Source organism: Mobula hypostoma, chromosome 23 (genome assembly GCF_963921235.1).
Source record: "Mobula hypostoma chromosome 23, sMobHyp1.1, whole genome shotgun sequence".
Lineage (NCBI taxonomy): Eukaryota > Metazoa > Chordata > Chondrichthyes > Myliobatiformes > Myliobatidae > Mobula > Mobula hypostoma.
In genome coordinates, this window is record NC_086119.1 from 27,417,664 (window position 1) to 27,440,060 (window position 22,397).

At 40.9% G+C, this 22,397-nt stretch overlaps 1 protein-coding gene across 9 annotated transcripts in view; it reads right to left on the reverse strand.

Moving 5' to 3' along the window:
• Positions 1-22,397, reverse strand: part of LOC134336931 (membrane-associated phosphatidylinositol transfer protein 3-like) — a 661,054-nt gene that overhangs the window by 48,973 nt on the left and 589,684 nt on the right. For all 9 annotated transcript variants that reach the window (XM_063031601.1, XM_063031602.1, XM_063031598.1 and 6 more), the window contains 2 exons: positions 16,224-16,340; positions 2,033-2,181 (listed from right to left, as the gene is read on the reverse strand). In XM_063031601.1, coding sequence (XP_062887671.1) covers positions 2,033-2,181; positions 16,224-16,340 — 266 coding nt within the window. The remainder of the gene's footprint in view (positions 1-2,032; positions 2,182-16,223; positions 16,341-22,397) is intronic.

Sequence of the window (22,397 nt, forward strand, 5' to 3'; positions counted from 1 at the left end):
AATTACTACTGAACTGTTCCTGGTGTTGAAGATTTAGGCCCCAACCAGTGTGCAGCCTGTGTCCTTCCACCCTTCAGTGCTTTAATCCAACATGGAGGAGTATTGGTCCATCAGCTGAGAAAGGGCAGTGGGGATATTCAACAGACTGTCTCCTTGTCCATGCTTGGTGTAATGTCATAAGAATGCATGGAATTCTCAGCTATTCCTCAGGCCTTCAAGGAAAGCCCTCCCTGACTTAAAACAGTTGAGGTGCTGTTTCTATTAGATGCACCCAATGACAGTACAGGGAATTGATCTCATGTATCTGGTTTATTGGTTCAGAGCTCAGAGCTCAGAGCTCGTATAGACTAGTAACAAGATCACTTCTGTACAACGATGCCCTCTGTGTGGAAAAAGTACTGCTTGATTTCAGATTCAAATTTATTTATCACATATACTGAAACATACAGTGAAATGTGTTGCCGCATTAACATCTGTAAGCCCCTCACTGGGCTCATATGCAAACTCGGCTCGTTAGCCGGCTCTGCTAACAGCCACGTGACTCTGCGATGAGAAAGCCACCTTTCTTAAACAATATATGTCTCGGGTCCATATGATTTGGGGTTCAACCAAACAGGCACGCTGTGATGTACTGATTAAAGAACCCTCGATTTGATTTAATGCTTTCTAAATACTGCCCATACACAATTATCGGATGGCAAGAAATAACAGATTGTACACTGCATAAAATTATAAAGAAGGTATATTTACTAATTTCCGTTTTATCAAACAGTTATTAGGAAAAAGAAAAGAAAGGGGTCCATTACTGTTAAACCAGTCCGAAGTACACATAACCACATAACCATTGCAGCTCATACTGGAGTATCTGGGGGTGTATATCTTACTCCCGTGCTGGACCCACGGTCTGCATGAAATCAACCGCTACATTCTTGAATACCCCTTGAAGGCCATCTCGAGCAACTGGCTCTCTCTCTCTCTCTCTCTCAGGAGTTTTGCCCTTTCTCCTTGGAACCATCCATCTGCACAAAGCACTTCTTGCAATGGGGACTCTCCTTCCAAAGGCATTCTGCGGCATCTTCTCTTCTGTCCTGCTCTGCAGCTCCCGGCCAAGGGACCCCAAAGTGGACCACTGTCTGTCACAAACTCCCTCTGCCTGCTCTCTCTGGAACTTTCTCCAGATCCCACCATCCTGATGGGCTGACACAATATTCCTAAGTTGAACAGCAGGGCCTCTTATCTTTAGCTGAAACCAAAACATTCCGCCAGCGGGATACACTGCTTTTCCAGAAAGCAGCTAAAATGAAATACCTCCAGCACAGCAGTAGAAATCTTAACCCAGGGCATTACACAACCAACACACCAAAGTGTCACCACGCATTCTGGCATCAACATAGCATGCCCACAATTCTCGGCAGAACAACACAGAACAAGCCCTTTTCCTTCCCTCCCCCATCAACCCACCCACATAGACAATCCTCCACCGCAGGACAGTCCTATAGGCCTCCAGCAGACTCGCAGACAATGGGCAATACTCTGTCGCCATTATCTCCTCATTCTATACTTTCCCCATCTACAGCAAACTTGTCTATGCCTACCCCATTAAAAGGTTCTTATTTAGACTTAAGCCTTATAAATTTAATGAAATACAAATCTAAATTAATACAACCTTTACTATTTTGCCTAAAGATTGTTTCCCAAGGTGCTGTGTCTAAAACAGAACAGGTAGGGTATGATCAAGTGTTTGTCCATCAGACACAACATTCCTTCACTTTAATATTTAACTCCTTTTGAACCAAGATCCAGTGTTTCATTAACCTTGTTGATTGTTTTTGTACCCATGCACAAAATAAGGCTTCAATGAGCAACTCCGACTCAGAAACTAATGAGACAATTTAAAGAGGGTGATGAAGCAAAGGAGATTTACTGCCATTTCAGAACAGCCGGAACTTAATCCAAGAGCTTCATTGCTTCACATACTAATGGCTTTTCAACCAATGCCACTCCTCAGAAAAGTATTCACAGACATGTGTACCTTACAACCATCTTCACAGGGTAAACACCAACATTGAGCCTCTTCTCGTCCGGTATGGTGTACAAGATCCTACCGCTGTTGCTGGTGATTTCGGTGTCAAAGTACACCCACCTGCCCGCAGGGGGCTGCGTCATGAGCAAAATGTCAACCTGCACAGCACAGGAAAGAGCAGAGTGTGAAAATGCTACATTAGGAGGGCAGATTTCAACAATCCTTGCACACAGCATATGGCAACGAGCAGACTTTGCTTTGCTATATTCCTGACATTTCTCCCCAAGGATACAAACTGCTTCAAATCGTGGCTGACAGGGAGCACTGAGAGCTTTACTTGATGGCCACAATATTGAATAGAGAAACTCTAACAAATAAACTTGGTGCTCAAAATAACTCTGCTCTTCCGAGACACCTCATCACAGATTAATGTCCTACAGCACAAAGCCCATTGCCAATGCTCCTCAATTAAACAGGATTTTATTATTTGAAAATCTGAAACTCACTATTATCAATAACTCTGAGAGATAGATTGCTGTGATCACCACGCCATTACAGCCTCATAAACACACATTTTTAATGCTTTTTCCTGAGCTTACAAACTCTCAAGGTAGTTGTTTTGCATTACAAGAGCAATGTATTTGAAAAGCAAACCGATCAAGGTTTCTTTCATGGTTTATGTTATAATCCTTCACCAAGTGCTATAAATAGCTCAAAATCTAGTTTACATTCATCGCTGCAGACTCTTCAAAATCATTACAAAAGAACAGCATAAAAGAGCTCTGATATAGTAGTAAATTTCTATAAGATTAACAGTTTTTGGTATATAAAATATCTTTTATTTTCCAAACACAATTTTAACCTAGGCATTTAACAACTATCTTTTAGCAACTAAATGCCCATTTTATAGACACATCTTAGTGACTATGATTAACCAAATAATTTTTAAATTTATTTATTGAGATACAGCATGGAATAGCCCCTTCAGGCAAGCCCCCTGAGCCACACCGCCCAACAATGCCCCAATTTAATCCTAGCCTAATCACGGGAGAATTAACAATGACCAATTAGCCTACCATCTGGAAGAAACCCACGTGGTAATGGAGAGAAGATACAAACTCCTTACAGGCAGCGACGGGAATTGGAACCGGGTCACTTGTATGGTAAGGCATTGTGCCACCCCACTATACTATGGAGAACTCATGTGTCCCTATAGTGGTGTGATACATGGACGTAGCAATTCAATTTAGTTTGAGAGATTAGAGTCACCCAAATTACTTCATTCTATTCCATTGAATCACGTGATGCTGGAAATACTACTGGGATTGACTGAACTTGCCCATAAGGAGAGTAACTTCATTCACCAAATTACGCAGATGGATATTTTCATTCCCCTTAAATTGCTCCTTGGACTTTTATCTCTCTGCTCAAATATATTTTATTTTAAACAGCAGCAGTTCAGTGCAAACCTAATGGACAAGGACATATTCCCATGGTGTGCTTCAGGTTTAAAAGTTATCCCACGTTAACTAGTGGTATAACTAGGGTAACATCATATTTCATTGATCGAAATGGGGGGAGAAAAGTACGTATAGGACATAGATCATATAACAGCACAAGACCTTCAGCCCATAATGTTGTGCCAAACTCTAACCTATTCCAGGATTAATCTAACTTTTCCCTCCCGCATTGCTCTCCATTTTCATTTCATCCATCATGTGGCTATCTGAGAGTCTATTAAATGTCCTTCAAACATGAGAAAGTCTACAGATGCTGGAAATCCAAATCAACACACACAAATTGCTGGAGGTACTCAGCAGATCAGGAAGCATCTGTGGAAAAGAGTAAACAGTTGATATCTCGGGCCAAGACCCTTCATCAGGACTCAAATCAGATGCTACCTGGCCTGTTGTGTTCCTCCAGCATTTTGTGTGTGTTGTCTTAAATGTCCCTGTATGTATGTATGTATCTGGTATACCACCATCCCAGCAATGCATTTCACTCTCTAGTTAAAAGAGCTACCTCTGACATCCCCTCTATACTTTCCTTCAGTCATCTTAAAATAACACCCTAGAAAAAAAAGGTTCTGGTTGTTCACTCGATCAATGCCTCTTATCATCTTATACACCTCTATGAAGTCACCTCTCATCCTCTTTTGCTCTAAAGAGAAAAACCCTAGCTCGCTCAACCATTCCTCATAAGATATGCTCTCTAATCTAGGAAATATTCTGGTAAATCTCCTCTGCACTCTCTCTAAAGCTTCCACATCCTTCCTACAATGAGGTGACCAGAACTGAACTTAATATTCCAAATGTGGTCTAATCAGAGTTTTATAGAGCTGCCTCATGGCTCTTGGTATCAACTTGCACTGCAACTTTGAGGTACCTATGGATGTGGACACTAAGGTCCTTCCATTCCTCCACACTGTGAAGAATCCTGCCATTAACCCTGTACTCTGCCTTCAAGTTCGACCTTCCAAAATATATCACTTCACACCTTTCCGGATTGATATATTTTCTTGAAAAGTACTTCAGGCCAATTGCAGTCACATATCAACAATTTATTATTCCACTCACTTGTTTTTATAGAACAATTGTTAAATAAATTAATGTTATTGCATTCACTTTATTGAAGACTTGAGAAATTCTTGGCTGCTTTTCTCTATTAAAGTAGATATAGTTGATACTTAAAGGTGGTTACAATCATCTTAAATTCTCAAACTGAAATTTAATGGTGAGAAGTTAATTGTTTTGTCATTTAATTACTGGGTAATTACTTAATCAGCATCAGGGGGAAAAATCATTATTTGTTTTCTCAGTGCACTTTTATGCTCAGGAATGCCACAGACACAGAGCTGGAACTGTTTATACGATATAGTTGGTGGGAGGAGGGTGGGGAAAGGGCTTGAAGTTGTTCAGGTGCCATCAGCAGTCAAGAATTCTGTCCAGAACTCAGAGAGGACTCGCTGAGCTGCACAAAGACAGGCTTCTTCCCTTGGCCGGGCTTCCAGAATGAAAGGTCACAGTCTCGGGAAACAGAGTGAGAATAGTGGACTCTCACAGGTACAGCTCTCTACACCATCGAGGACCTGTACAGGAGGTGGTGTCTCAAGAAGGTGATATCTGTCACCTGGTACCCCCTACCACTTGCTTCTAAATGCTGCCATCAGGCAGGTGGTACAGATGCCTGAAGACCCACAACTCAAGGTTCAACAATAGCTTCTTCCCCACTGCCATCAGTTTCTTGAACTGACCAGAAAAATGCTAACATACCTTGGAAAATGTTTATTTTCCTCTCTCTCTCTTTCTCTTCTTGCACTAGTGCTGTTATGTTTATCTTGTCATGTAAGTTATGCATAATTTACGTTAAGTTGATGTTAATAACTGTCATGTTTGTAATGGACTGTGCTGCTGCAAAAAGATAATTTTCATGACTTTTCATACCTGTGTATGTTTGCGAATGACAATAAACTTGAACTTGAGATACTTAGAACTGAAATGAGGAGAAATTCCTTCCCAAGACCAGGGTAGCTGTGTAATACTACATGAGACTATGGAGGGAAGATTGCAGAGTATATTTAATAAGGAGATGGATAACTTTTAAATACAAAAGGCTTCAAGGAATACACACTCAAAATATTGGAGGAACTCAACAGGTTAGGCAGCATCTTTGAAAATAAATGAACAGTTGACATGTTGGGCTGAGACCCTTCGTCAGCATGGGAAAGGAAGGGGGAAGGCACCAGAATAAACAAGTCAGGGGAGGGGAAAGAGGACTAGCTAGATGATGGGTGAAGCCAGGTAGGTGGGCATCGTAAAGTGCTGAAGAAGAAAGAATCTTATAGGAGAGAAGAGTGGACCATGGGAGAAAGGGAAGAATGTACAGAGAAAGCATGAGAATTTGCTATTAAGACAGACATTCAGCCATAATTGAATTCAATGACAGAGAAGATTTGAAGGGTTTAATGGTTTACTCGGAATACTACGCTTCTATAAATTTCCTCACAAAGTTCAGCCAAATACTGCAGAATATGGGTTCCAGGCCACTGGGAGGAAAGAAGACTTAATGGGGATTTTGTAAGTTTACAAACGGCATTGACGATTTTTAGGAGTAGAAAGATGAAGGGTCGCTGCCTTTGACTGTTCATTCCTCTCCATAGATGCTGCCTGACCTTCTAAGTTCCTCCAACATTTTGCGTTGGTTGCTCTGAATTTTTCAGCATCTGCAAAATGTTTTGTGTTTAAGTATCATGAGTGTTACTTTTATTGTTATTGCCTCACACAATGGGATTGGTGCAAGCCAATAGTCCAAGACAAGATGGCCAGAATTATAGACACATGACCAGTTGTTTATTATTCATCAACTATATTGTTGAATGAGGTTTTATTTTGTAAAACGATAGTGTTCGTAAAATAAAAAATATTTATAATTTCCTGGTAGTAGATAGCAATAGTTTTAATCAATTTTGATTAACATGAATTTGTTGTGCTTGGATAATTTGGGTATTGAAGTCAATCATCAACATTCATCATTTACAATGAATATATTCCAGTCTCTCTGCAGTTTGTTTTTACAAATTTTAGAACATAGAACAGTACTTTAACCCACGATGTTGTGCCAAGCCAGCTATGAAGCAAATTAAACCCCCCCCAAAAAATCTAATCCTTCCCACCTACACAATGTCCATATCCCTCCATCTTCCTCATATTTATGTGCCTACCTAAAAGTCTCTCAAAAGCCTCTAATGTATTTACCTCTACCATCATACCAGGCAGTGCATTCCAGGCATCCACCTCTCTCTGAGTAAAAAGCTTACCCTTCACATCCCCTTTGAACCTACCCCCCCCCCTCACCTTCACCTGGGAATGTAATACTCCCTGCCTACTCTCTCTGTGCCTCACGTAATCTTATAAACTTCTATCAAATCTCCCCTCAGCCTCCGCTGCTCCAAAGAAAACAACCCAAGTTTGTCCAGCCTCTCATGATAGCACACGCTGTCTAAGCCAGGCAGCATCCTGGTAAACCTCTTCTGCACCCTCTCCAAAGCCTCCATTCACATTCCTTCCTATAGTTGGGCGATCAGAACAGTATGCAATACTCCAAATGTGGCCTAACCAGAGTTTAATAAAGTAGCTTTATAAATTTTGCTTCATAGATTTGTAACATTGACATTAATTTTGTATTTGTGGAAGCATATCAGCACTGCATTTAACTTTTAAAATATTTTTTGAATAATCTGAGACCATACAAATTATCTAACAGCTTTAAGGGTCATAGTGTGCTCTCTCACCTAATCTACTGCAGCTGAACACAAGCATAACTCTTTGTATAATAACATCATAATTCTATTCAAATATTCCTCTGGCTACTGCTTTCAATAGGAATGACCTTGAAGATTCTAAGTATCATGTAAGTAATTAAATGCCACAAAATGGAAACAAAAACTCAAGGTGCAGAAAATCCAAGGCTTATTATGGTTTTCAGACATTCATGGTTCATTCCAATATATTTACCTTTTTCTGCAAACAGGTTTTTGTCTGCTAAATACCTGTTAAGTGGACATTACACATGAGCTGAGATTACATTGATTACAGACAAATTTGCCAGCAGCCTAGTAGCATCTGTGTTTTAAGGATTTTTTAAAATTTGCAGCAAATTTTAACATGTCAGATTAGTGTTTATTTTGTGCAATTAATAAAATATTGTAAACTGTCACGCTGGTTTAACTAAAAAAAGACTACCTGTCACTGGGATGTTTTCACTTTTTATACATTCGATATTAAAATTGAAGAGTGAACATTTCTCCCCCAAAGGAAACAGGAGTGATGATGGATATCTGCTGTGTTATCTTGACAGTGAACAAAAAGTCTTTTCAGAAAAGCATCCACTTGGGAGCTCACAAAATTCTTAATGCAGCTTTATTGATCCAAAGCTCTTTACAAGTGTCAGTGGTGAATAAACTCATTATAGTGACCACTGGAGTTGAATCACAAATCGGTCTGGGAGTTAATCACTGCCAGGTCTGCAGCAAATGTTGGATCAGATCGTGGTCACCAGAAAAGATCTGCTTGTGTTTTTGCTGTGAAAATTGCAAAGTACTTCTTTTGATTTGGCAATGACAGTAGGGAGCAACCTCAAACAGTAACCATGACAACAAAAGCAACAGGAGCAACACGCCGTCTGGCCATTCAGCACTCCTCTCACATTCATTAAGATTATTGTCCATTTTCTACCTCAGCACTGTTTTCCCATAGATAGCCCACATCTCTTGATTCCCTTAAGCTCTATTGATCACTATTTTGAATGATCTCAGTGTCTAAGCCTCAACACCCTTTGGAGTTAAAATCCCACAGATTTACCACCCTCCAAGTAAGGGAATCTCTCTTCATCTCAGTCTGAAGTGCTGCCCTTCATCCTGAACTCCCCGTTCCGGAGAAATATCTTTGCTGCATTCTGGCCCATTAGCTTAGACCGTAAGGTGTAGGGATGGAACCAGGCCATTCAGCCCAAGACTGCTCTGCAGAGAGATGATTGAGATAGTTTCTCTTTCTGCTCAGTTTCGGAGAACTTCACAGGCTGAATTTACACAGTCTCGGCCTACCTGGTAACCCCACTTGGAACTGTGTGACTGATTGTCCTAAGCTCAATGTCTTTGTTGCTTGCCTATCCATATCCACTGGACTATTGTTGCTATGGAAGAGTGGCTGATCTCACCTTCCATACCTGAGAGTGAAAGGTCAGGCAGTAGCTCTTATTACTCCTCTCCCGGAACAGCCTAACGGCCAAAGACCTTCAATAGCTCATGACTGTCAAAGGTCTTTGAATCCTCTTTAAACATCATTATAATCAGGCAAAGATGACAAAAAGGCTCATTTGTATTCCTAAACAGCCATGACCGACAAATAAAGCGTAAGGATTCAATGAAACGGCTGTCAGAAGTACAGATCTGTCAGATTGGGAGAGCTGTAGAATTACAAGAAAGGAATGCAAAGCAACTACTTAGAAAAGCGAACAGACAATATAGGTAAAGATTTGCAATGGATATCAAAGCTAACTGAAAACATTTCTGTCATTATTTTGAAAGAGAGAAGACAGTGAAAAGGAACATTGAGATTAGTACAGGTAATACTATAATAGTTGACTTATTAAGTGAATACTTGTTATCTATTCTCCATAGAGCAGGAGGACTAACTATCAGTAATATTAGAGAGACACAAATAAGCAGGGAAACCGACAAGCCGTCACCAAGTTATGGAAGTCTAACTTATGGATTCCTTTATATATGAACGAGCACCCTTAACGTTATTAATTTCATAGGTCAAATATACATACATGTCCATTCCAACAAATAGCAGCATGAGTTTTCTTTCTCTCTCCACTTTTAGCATTTTTTTCTTTCTAATGTGTCTCATGAGTATTGGATGACAATACTATGGAGATATATTTACCATTTCAAGATATTGGTGCGTACTTTCTGTCTTACAGACAAAATTAACTTATGGACGTCTGTAAAAATAAAAATCCACTTGTTACCCTGGGATGGCCTGTTCTGGATTTCTTATTTTTTAAAATACGAGGTCAGTCAGCCCACTGGGTCCCTGCTGGACTGCCAGTGGAAAAATCCCATATCTCTTTTCCCATCCTCTCTCTCTCCCTCTCCCTCTCTAACAGCTCATCAATATCCATTTTATACTTCCACTATTTAACTGCAGTGAAGTGCGATTTAAAACAGGCATCTGAGGAATATGTGAGGAACCGAGGAAACATGGGAGAAACCCTCATCATCACACAGACACCACCCAAGGACAGGATTGATTCTGGATCCGTAGAACTTACACTAACTGCTCTACCACTCCTTCACTCTGTTTTGAAAGATTTAATTATATAAAATGATTAAATAAAATGGACACCACAGCAGAGTAGCAGTTAGCGTGATGCTATTACAGCTCTGGCATTCTGAAGCTCAGAGTTCAATTCCAGTGCCATTCTATGAGGAGTCTCTGTTCACCCTCCCTGTAGATGCGTAGATTTTCTCCGGTTTTCTCCCACAGTCCAAAGATGTACCGGGTAGGCTCATTTGTCATTGTAAATCGTCTCATGATTAGGTTAGGGTTGAGCAGGTTTGTCAAGGCCTGCTGGTGTGGCATGGTTCAAAGAGCCAGAAAGGTCTACTCACACTGGACTGCTAAATAAATAAATAATTGGAATGGAAACCATAATGGGAGTCATCTCCAGGACTGAACAATTTCACTAAAACATATCAAAAATATTTTGGGAAAATTAGAGACCAATCTGCATTTTATGTTTGAATCTTTATATCACTTCCGATGACTCTACAGATTTTGGAAGTTAACAGTAACAAAATGTAACCAAAAGGTTGCAGGTTATTTCATGTCAAGGTAACTAGATTTCAGAAGTACATGTGTCTTGGGTTAACTTTAGCCAGTTCCCACCCAGAGAGGAGATACAAAAACTTCAGAGAGGAGTTATGAAGACCTCCAAGAGAGCGATGAACAAATTGTCACAAACAATATGAAGATTTAAAACAAAATGAGAAACAATTCCCATTGACATAAAGATCAAGAAACAGAGAGCATGGAATGAGGGCAACTGAGAAAGGAACTAAAAGTGCTCGGAGAGGTCGGCAGTGAATGACAGGGGTTTGGAATACTCTGCCAGGAGATCCACCTATGGCATACAAAGGGACTATGCAGGTATGTGAATATTGCTGCAGGGCACTGGGGAGAACACAAGGGACAGGACCTAGCTTGGTTGTTCTTGGACAACCATGAACATAATGACTTCCTCCTGTGCTTTATTCTTTGCAGTTTTGAGATTTAGGTGAGTAACCTGGAAGCAATTCTTCATAAAATTATTTTTTGAAATTAGAAAACCTAAAGATTGTGGATGCTGGGTCAAATAAACATTACAGGACTCAGAAGAACAGGTTTTTATTAAGTAAACTTCAAGAGTTAGAAAGGCATGACGGGCAAAAGGAAAGAAGGCATACATTGGTCAATATCTAACAGAATCAGTGTGAGAGCACACAAAGGTCTTCAGCAACTGTATACACTGTGTCCCCTCTGGTTCTATCCTCCAGCCCTGCTCTACAGCAGTGGATCCTGCGTATTCTAGACAATATAATATAAAACAGTTTTTGTTCATATCTCTCTTCATTTTTATAACTTTGACTTTTATTCCTAAACTCCTTCATCTTTGGCAACAAACTTCCACCATCCGCTCTGCCCAGATCCCCCATCAATTTATACTTTCTACCAAATTTCCCCTCAGCCTTCTCATCTCCAGAGTGAACTGTCCCAGCCTCTTTCATCCCTAGAACCATCTTCATAAGTATTTTCTGTATCCTTCCTGAAGTCCACACATCCTTACTATAGACTGTTGACTCAGATTGAACACAGCACTCCAGCTGAGGCTATGTCAATGTTTTATAGAGGATCAGCATGACGTCCCTGCTTCTATACTGAGATAAAGGAAAAATTGTCTATGTCTTACTGACTGTTTTCTCAACCTTCCTGGCAATGTAAGTGATCAATGCACCTGTATCCACAGGCTCCTCTCCTCCAGCTTCCTTATAGGACTGTATTATTTAATATACAAAGTTCAAAGTAAATTTATTATCGATGTGTATATATATATATCACCATGTACATCCTTGAGATTCATTTTCTTGCAGGCATGATCAATTAATCTATAATAAATAACCATAATAGAATCAATGAAAGACTGCACCAACATGGGTGTTCCTTCAGTGTGCAAAAGGCAACAAACTGTGCAAATACAAGAAGAAAGAAATAATAAATAACAAACAAACAAATAAATAAATAAGCAAGCAAGCAATGAATATTGAGAACATGAGACAGAGAGTCCTTGAAAGTGTGTCCATAGATTGTGGGAGCAGTTCAGTGATGGGGCAAATAAATCGAGTGAAGTTATCCCCTCTGGTTTAAGAGGCTGATGTTTGATGGGGTAATAACTTCTTCTGAACCTGATGGTGTGAGTCCTGAGGCTCCTGACCCTTCTTCCTGACGGCAGCAGCGAGAACCATGACCTGGGTAGTGGGAGTTTCTGATGATCGATGTTGTTTTCCTACGACAACGCTTCATGCAGATCTGCTCAATGGTGGGACGGGCTTTACATTGCTTATTTATTATATATTACCTACTCTTTTGACCAAAATGCATAATTACCTTATATTTGTCTATATTAAACTTCATCTGCCAATCCACTAACATATATACATCTGCTACATCTACATGTCATACATCTATCATAATCCTCCTCAATATACACAATATTGCCAACTTGTGTATCATCCAAAAATTTAGAAACCGTGGTTTTGACCTGTGAATCCAGGCCATTTATAGAGTTTTTAAAAAAATGAACAGTAGCCCCACATCCACCCACGGAGAATATCACTATTCACCTTCCTCCACTTGTAAACTTTTCAGCACAACCTTCTGTTATCAATTACTCTGGCAACTTTGTTTCCTTGCCTTTTATAACATCATGATTAAATGTTCACTAAAATTAAAAGTTTTTTCAAAGCAATTAAGTTTGCTGACAAAAACCGGTCACAGCAAGCCTCAGGTGCTTCAATTAATTACCAAATAATTCATAATAACAAATCATTCTAAGGGGTATCACAGTTTTGGGAACTCCAACTGAGGTACATTTCCAGAAAGAGGAAGCAGAGCATGATACAAAAGTTAAGGCCAGGGTGTGATTAAGCAGGCTGTATTCAGATAGCAACTGCACAGGTCCACAGAGACTGTTTATACACTTTCTCTATTTCTGCATAAATATGACCTAAAATGTGATCAGATCTTCATGCAAGTCCTAAAACCTGATGAAGAGAACTCAATTAAATAAATAACATGAGAACATTATACTTGTCCATTTATTTATTGAGAAAAATGATCCAATTTTACATGCATTTGTTGGAAAAAGTATGTGAACCTCTGGGGTAATGCTTTCTATAAAAGCTATTTGGAGTCAGGTGTTCCAATCAATGGAATGAGATCGGGGGTGTAGGTTGTAGCAGTGCCCTGCCCTACAAAACAAGACACAAGAAGTAAGGTTACTGACGGAGCCTGCTCTTCTCAAGAAAGATCTGTTTATGTGCACTATGCCTCGATCAAAACAACTTTCAGAGGACCTTAGAAGAAGAATTGTAGAGAGGCATGAAACTGGAAAAGGCTACAAAAACATTTCTAAAGGCTTGGGCATTCAGCAGTGCACAGTAAGAAAAATTGTCTGCACATGGATGAAACTCAGTAGTGTTGCTACTCTCCTTAGGAGTGGGTGTCCTGCAAAGATCACACCAAGAGCACAATGTGCAATGCTGAAGGAACATAGAACATAGAAATCTGCAGCACAGTACTGGCCCTTTGGCCCACAATGTTGTGCCAACCATGTAACCTACTCTGGAAACTGCCTAGAATTTCCCTAGCACATAGCCCTCTATTTTTCTAAGCTTCACGTACCTATCTAAGAGGCTCTTAAAAGACTCTATTGTATCTGCTTCCACCACCACCACCGGCAGTACATTCCATGCACCCATCACTCTCCGTGCAAAAATTTACCTCTGACATCCCCTCAGTACCTATTTCCAAGCACCTTAAAACAATGCCTCTCATGTTAACCATTTCAGCCCTGATAAAAGCCTCTGACTATCCACACGATCAATGTCCCTCATCATCTTATACACCTCTGTCAGGTCACCTCTCATCCTACGTCGCTCCAAGGAGAAAAGGCCAAGTTCACTCAACCCATTCTCATAAGGTACGCCCTCCAATCCAGGCAACATCCTTGTAAATCTCCTCTGCACTCTCTCTATAGTATACATATCCTTCCTGCATTGAGGTGACCAGAATTAAACACAGTACTCCAGTGGGGTCTGTCCAAGGTCTTATATAGCTGTAACATTACCTCACGGCTGTTGAACTCAATCCCATGGTTGTTGAATGCCAACACACCATAAGCCTTCTTAACAACACTGAAGGAGGTGAAAAAGAACCCAAAAGCAACAGCAAAAAACTTGCAAAAAAATTTTAGAACGTGCTGAAGTCTCTATTCATTTGTCCACTATAAGAAAAACACTGAATAAGAGTGGTGTTCATAGACGGGCAACATGGAGGAAACCACTGCTCTCCAAAAAAAAACATTGCTGTACGTCTCGAGTTTGCAAAAGACCTTCTGGATGTTCTACCATACTTCTGGGACAATGTTCTGTAAACAGTTGACGTAAAAGTTGATTTTTTTGACAAAGGTGCACATTGCTATATTTGGAGGAAAAAAAATGACAAGGCACACCAACACCAAAACCTCATCCCAATTATGAAGTATGGTGGAAGGAGCATCATGGTTTGGGGCTGCTTCGCTGCCTCAGGTTCTGGACAGCTTTCAATCATTGAGGGAACAATTTATTCAAAATTGCATCAAGACGTTTTACAGGAGAGTGTCAGGGTAGCAGTCTGTCACCTGAAGCTTAATACACGTTGGATAATGCAACAAGACAATGATCCAAAAGACAAGAGTAAATTAACAACAGAATGGTTTAAAAAGAAGAAAAATTGTGTTTCGGAATGGCTGCATCAAAGTCGTAACCTTAATCCTATAGAAATGTTGTGGATTACCTAAAGCAAGCAGTTCGCGCAAGAAAGCCCACCAACAACCCAGAGTTAAAACAGTATTTTAAGGAAGAATGGCCTAAAAATCCTCCAAGCTAATGTGCATGACTGATCAACGGTTACCAGAAACGTTTGGATAAAGTTACTGCTACACGGCGGGGGGGGGGGAGGGGGGGCGGTCACATCAGTTTCAGAAAGCAAAGGTTCACATACTTTTTCCAACAAATACATGGAATATTGCACCATTTTTCTCAATAAATAAGTGAACAACTATAATTGTTTTATGTTACTTATTTAATTGGGTTCTCTTTATCTAGTTTTAGGACTTGCGTGAAGATCTGATTGTACTTTAGGTCATATTTATGCAGAAATAGAGAAAATTCTACAGGGTTCACAATCTTTCTAGCACCACCGTATGCTTGGAGTGTGGTTATGCAGCCTGTGACAACCAATTACACAGGCTATACTCTATCTGTGGTTACATGGACAGTACTCAGATAGATTACATGGCCCGTGCTCAGACAACGTTTAAAAGGACTGTGCCCACAGAGTATATACAGGCTGTGCTTTGAAACTGATTATGCAATCAATGCTGGAAGAGTGATTACACTTGACATGATGCGACTACACAAGTTGGTAATTTTACAGGTGCCATGTAATCAGCAAGAAAATGATGACATATAGTTTGCATTTGGAATAATTATATGGATTGTGTTTGGATGTTAGTGGCATAGGCTGCTTTGCAAAGTAACTTCTCTAAAGAAGCCAGTCTGCAAATTTACACTTTCTTACTTCAGCCATCAAGCAGACTTCTGACATCTTTTCAATGCACAAAGGTACCTTAAGGATACCTATCCTTACCCACTGCAGTAAACCCTCTTCTAGGCTCTGACAGGACAGAGTAATAATGGCACATTGTCCACCTTTGTCATCGTAAGTCACCATTATTGACAGCTGCATCACCATTCAAAATAACCAGGCTAACCTGCCTAGGCCCCAACAACTCTTCTGTGCCTCAAGGATTTCAATCCCCAACCTTTCAACTATCTTACAACTATCCCCCCTCAATTCAAGACCCTCCCGCTATTTCAGTGATTTACTGTTAAGCAGCCCTCTAACACAGAGCTCCTCGTGAATTTCACTGGTACGGGCAACTCAGACAACTGCAGGACACCTTGCTTATAAATTTGCTGGGCCACTCTACACCTCGCGAGGAACAGTGCACGGGATTTTCCCCTTTGAGTTCAATGGAAGTGAATAGCTGCGAAGCTTCAGCTGAGAACCTGGCAATTTACAAAGAATTTCAGATGGGCTGTTATTTCAGAAACTCACTTTTAGGCGTCTCTCATAATATATTTTCAACTGCTTTATTTGCTTCGTAATTTAACACATGCAACAGTATCTCAGTGTGCTTGAATGTAAGTCATAATGTTCTAGTGCACTGAAGTTGTTTAAAGTTCACTCCCATTTTCACTCATTTCTCACATTTTGTAGGGCTGCAGCAAACATTGGGACAGCTTTCAACACTGTACAATCAAATGTTTTCGTACCTTTTCTCCAGTCAGGGTGACCATGTCGAGAGGACCATACATAAACCTCCCCACCAGCGTCTGAGAGATACCTTCCACCACGATGACATCATTGGCTCGGTGATTCGATGTCACATTCTTGGAAAAGAAACAGAATTTGAAAACACATATTTTTAAACGCATATTCTCTCTTTACACATCACTGACCAGGCAGTCTGCAGAATGCAATTCTTCTTTGGGCAAAAGCAGGAAGGTACAGTGACAGAGCTTATGGTGTTACCTCACCATCCCAGTGACCCCGTTCTCTCCGGTGGAAATTGCACATTCTCCCTACAATCACATGCACATTGTCATGGTCCTCCTACTTCCTCCCATACCCCAAAGACATGTACGTTGGGGCGGGGGGGTGGGAGGAGGCAGGTTATTTGGCACAGTATGTTGCCCCAAGTGTGCAGGTGAAAGCGAATTTCAGGAGTGGATGAGGAGAATGCAGGAAGTGAGAAATTGGTCCTTGATTTTGTGGGCTGAAGGGCCAATTTCTGTGTAGTTTAACTCTATAACAAGAGTACATCATCTGTGGAATACAAGAGGGCTGAATAGAACAGTATAAAATTAAAATAGCAATAAATTAATCATTGATCTGGGGGCCTGGAGGACTGTTGATTCTGCGATCCTCCCACTTACCCGGGAGATTGGGTGGGATATAAAGCAGGGTATGGTGGTGGAAAAGAGGTCATCTCATGAAATATGAGATCACCACTTTTCCATCGCTCGGTAAGCTAAAGTAAACTATTTAGGCATCAGGAGCTAGATACTAGGCAGGAGTAAGTAAAGTACATATTTGAAAATCAAAAAAATCTGCAGATGTTAGAAATCTAAAAGAAAAACAGAAAATGCTGGAAATATTCAGCAAATCTTTGGGGTTATCAAGACCATAACAACTAAGAAATAAGCAAAGTATTTTAATAAATTAGTTCGCTACAGTTTGAATTCCACAATTGCACTGGGCTTCCTGGATTCATGTGTGGCATGAATTGTTTAAATAAGATTCACTACCGGGGCTATCCAATGAGTAAAACATAGAACACAGCAGCACAGCAGCACGATACTGAACCTACAATGCTGAGCCGACTTTAAGCTAAGGTTCAATTTCACAATCCCCCCCACCCCCCCACCCCACATAGCCCTCTATTTTTCTATCATCCAAGTGTCCAAGAGTTTCTTAAATGTCCTGAATGTAGCTGATTCTACTACCACCTCTGCCAGGGCATTACACGCACCCACCACTCTCTGTGTGGTAAACGTAGCTCTGACATCCCCGCTATACTTTCCCCCAATCACCTTAAAATTCTGTCCTCTTTTATGAGGCACTTCCATCCTGGGACAAAGTCTCCGGCTATCCACTGGAAATATGCTTCTTATTGTCTTGCACACCTCTATCAAGTCATCTTTTTTTATTCTCAGAGCCTTATCTCCCTCAACCTCTCCTCATAAGACATGCTCTCTAATCCAGGCAGCATCTTGGTAAATTTCCTCTGCACCCTCCCTACAGCTTCCACAACCTTCCTATAATGAAGCAACCAGAAATTAGCACATTATCGCAAGTGTGATCTCATGGGTGTTTTATCAGGGTGCAATATTAACGTGCCTCTTCAGCTCAGTCTCCTGACAAATGAAGGCCAACACACCATACACCTTCTTAACAACCTTATCAACTTTCAGGGCAACTTTGTGTAATCTATGGATATGGACCCCAAATTCCCTCTGTTTCTCTACATTGCTAAGAATCTTGCCATTAACTCTGTATTCTGCCTTCAAATTCAACCTTCCCCACTTTTATAGAAGTGAACATCATCAACCATTTATCAGCACAACTCTGCATCTTGTCAATGTCCTGCTGCAACCTACGGCAACCTTCTACAATATCCCCAACCCTACCAACTTTAGTATCATCTGCAAACTTACTAATCCACCCTTCCACTTTCTCATTCAGGAAACTTATAAAAATCACAAACAACAGAGGTCCCACAACAGATCGCTGCAGAGTACCACTGGTTACTGACCTCCAGGCCGAAAATGCTCCATCTGAAACAACCCTCTACATTCTATGGGCAAGCCAACTTTTAATCAATACTACCATACAAAATGCTGCAGGAACTCAGCAGGCCAGGCAGCCTCTATGGAAAAGAGTAAACAGTCAGCATTTTGGGCCAAGACACTTCATCAGAACTGGGGAGAAAAGATGAGAAGTCACTGTAAGAAGGTGGGGGAGTGAAGGAAGAAGTACAAGGTAGTAGGTGATTAATGAAACCAGGAAGGGGGAGGGCTGAAGTAAAAAGTTGGCAAGTTGATTGGTGTAAGAGATCATGGCTGGAGAAGAGGGAATCTGATAGGAGAGGACAGAAGACCATGGAAGAAAGGGAAGGGGGAGGAGCACAAGAGGGAGGTGATGGGCAGGTGAGAGAGGGAAAAAGGAATGGGGAATAGTGAGGTGGGGGGCAATGCCGGAAGCTCAAGAAATCGATGTTCATGCCATCAGGTTGGAGGCTACCAAGGTGGAATATAAGGTGTTGCTCCTCCAACCTGAGTGTGGCCACATCTCGGCAGTAAAGGAGGCCATGGACTGACAGGTCGGAATGGCAATGGGAAGTGGAATAAAAATGTGTGGCCACTGGGAGACTCCACATTTTCTGGTGGATGGAGCGTAAGTGCTCGGCAAAACTGTCTCCTAATCTACGTCAGGTCTTACTGATAATCAGGAGACCACACCCAGGGCACCGAACACTGTATATAACCCCAACAGACTCACAGGTGAAATACCACCTCACCTGGAAGCAATATTTGGGGCCCTGAGTGGGAGTGAGGGATGAGATGTAGGGGGTAGGTATAACACTTGCTCTGCTTCCAAGGATGTGCCAGGAGGGAGGTTAGTGGGGAGGGACAAATGGATAAGGTAGTCATGTAGGGAGTGATCCCTGTGGAAAGCAGAAAGTAGGAGGGAGGGAAAGGTGTGCTTGGTGGTGGGATCCCATTGGAGATGGCAGAAGTTATGGAGGATTACGTGCTGGACACAGAGACTGGTGGGGTGGTAGGTGAGGACAGAAGGAACCTTATCCCTGGTGGGGAGGCGGAAGGATGGGGTAAGAGCAGACATGCATGAAATAGACATGCGGTTGAGGGCAGCATTGGTGGTGGAGGGAAAAAAGCTTCTTTTTTTGAAGGAGGACAATATATCCTTAGTTCTGGAATGAAAAGCCTCATCCTGCGGGCAGATGCTGTGGCGACTGGGGAATTGAGAAAAGGGGATGGCGAGGCATAAGATCATTTATGTGCTCTGGTCATATATTAGCTCTGGTTCTTTTGCACAAGTGCAGCCTGACCAGCTGTGATTTTCGCACACCTTTGTTTTTTATTTCAGGTTTCCAACATCTGCTGTACTTCTGTTTGGCATTCAGCATCCTTGAAGAGAAATGAAGATTTGAAATTCTTGATCAATAAACAAAAAAAAAACATGAAAGTGGGCTGAAGTACTGAAGTAAGGAAACCAGACCAGAGATATTTTACCTATTCAGGGAAGAAGCAACGATCAAAGAGTCTTTTGTTTCTAGATTATTTGCTGCTAATTATTTGGTAGGAAACTGAGTTGGGGCCATTGGGATAGACAAGAGTGTGTTTTGTTAATGCAGTTTTTTTTAGGAGTTTGTATATCTACCTAAAAACAAGCTGATATATATATACTAAATATAACAGAGAATGCACTTTACAGGCTTCCATTAAAACATCACAAGTCGCAAGTGGCAAGACAAGAACTCTTTTGTGAAATTAATAAGTCTCTAAAATGCTTATGATATATCAAAGTACATTAGACAGCTTAAGTGAATTTCTACTTAATGGCTTTATGCCACCAGGCCTCATCAGGCAGATATATTAGAATGCCATGTGCATTACAGCATGACCTGGAATTAGCAAAACAAAAACAAATTGAAAATACATCTAAAACAGTCTTTCTAATGGATCATAATAGAAAAAATTAAAAAAACTAATTTGCAGGAAAAAAATAATCAAGAACAGAAAACGGCCATTTGGTTCACAAAGCCTCCTTTGCCATTTAATAAGATCACGGCTAATTTTGACTATAATGTCAATTCTACATCCCCACATGCATGTGGCCACCCTTCCACCCTCTTTCATGTCAAGAAATCACTTGCCCTTGCCTTAATCATAATAATCAGAAACTCTGTTTCCAACATCCTTTGAAGAAGAGAAATTCAAAAACACAAGGTCATTAGTGAGAAGAAAAAATTGATTTCATTTCAGTCTTGAATGGAGGACCCCTGTTTTTTAAACACAATTCCTTCGTTCTAGATTCTCCCACTTGAGGATCATCCTTTCTACATTTAACCTATCAAGCCTCCTCAAAATCTTGTATGCGTCAAACACTCCTCTTATTCTTCTAACTTCCAGTGGATAGAAGTCTTTCCTTTCCAACTTTTCCTCATAATGCAACCCAGCCATTCCAGGTAACAGTTGAGTAAACCTCCCAATGCGTCAACATCTTTCCTTTAAGAAGACTTTACACTATACTTGGAAGTGGCCTCAGCAAATTCCTATATTACGGACATCTAACCGACCTGTGTTAAATTGTTTTAGACCGATGTGAGTTGAGAGTTAAAGGGCAAAAGTTTAGGGGTAACATGAGGGGGAACTTCTGTACTCAGAGAGTGGTAGCTGTGTGGAATGAGCTTCCAGCAGAAGAGGTTGAGGCAGGTTTGATGTTGTCATTTAAAGTTAAATTGGATAGCTATATGGACAGGAAAGGAATGGAGGGTTATGGGCTGAGTGCAGGTCAGTGGGACTAGGTGAGAGTAAGAGTTCGGCACGGACTAGAAGGGCCGAGATGGCCTGTTTCCATGCTGTAATTGTTATATGGTTTATATGGTTATATTTCATTTGCTTTGTTAATACTAGCGTTCTACATACTAACATTCTGTAAATGATGCATTAGGATATCCAGACCGTTCTCTATCTAACAGCAACACAATCCCTCACTATTCATTCATTTTGTTTATTATGCTCCTTTTCACATTCCCTGCCAAAGAGGATATGCTTTCATCAAGTTTAAGCACAGCTTTAAATATGAAGTGTTCTGATGAGGAGTTAAATGAGTGGGACGGAGGAATAGAGGAAGAGTGCTAATCTTTAAATTAACCCAGAACCTGAGCATCCAGATAAAGTAGTCATTTTCCTTCAGTCAGCTCCACTTTGCAAAGGTCGATACAGAAAAAAACTCTTCATTTTCATCTTGCAAAAAGTCATACAATGCATAGAGAATGAGTATATATTATAATCTATTTACAGCACGGAATAGGCCCTACCAGCCCTTCAGGCCACATTGCTCAGCAATCCCCTGATTTAATCCTAATCTAATCACAGGACAATTTATATTGACCAATTAACCTACCGACTGGTACGTCTTTAGACAGTGGGAGGAAACTGGAGCCCCTGGAGGAAACCCACACGGTCACGGGGAGAAGGTACAAACTCCTTACAGGCAGCAGCGGGAATTGAATCCAGGTTACCTGTACTGTAAAGCGTTGTGCTATTCACTATACCACAGAATATAAGTATAAAATATATTTTACCGTTACAAATTTCTTTTGGGTGACAGGCGGAAAAAGCACAGAATTATCTTACATTTCAAGAAACCTTGGTCAAGATACCTTTGAGCCATAATTTGTGTTTGTTCCAAGGCTGTGGGTAGGAAGCACACTAGCAACTGTTCAAACAAATGTTTGGTTTAGTCCTCATGGTAGATATCAGCATACAAAGTGCATTTTACTCAAAATACACTGCAAAAAGATTGCCAATCCTCATTCCTATTCTGACACATTGGTCCACTCTCAGGCTGGAGGAGTATCGCCTTATATTCCGTTTTGGTAGCCTCCAGCCTGACATCATGAACATCAACTTCTCTAACTTCCTTCCTCTCCTTTCTCTTCTCTTTTTTCATTCCCCATCTGATTCCCTTCTTACCCCTTCTCTTCACCTCACCCACCTATCACCTCCCTCTGGGGCTCCTCCTCCTTTCCTTTCTACCATGGGCCACTCTCCTCTCCTATCAGATTCCTTCATCTTCAGCCCTTCACCGTTTTCCACATATCACCTCCCAGATTCTTACTTCATCCATCCTCCCCC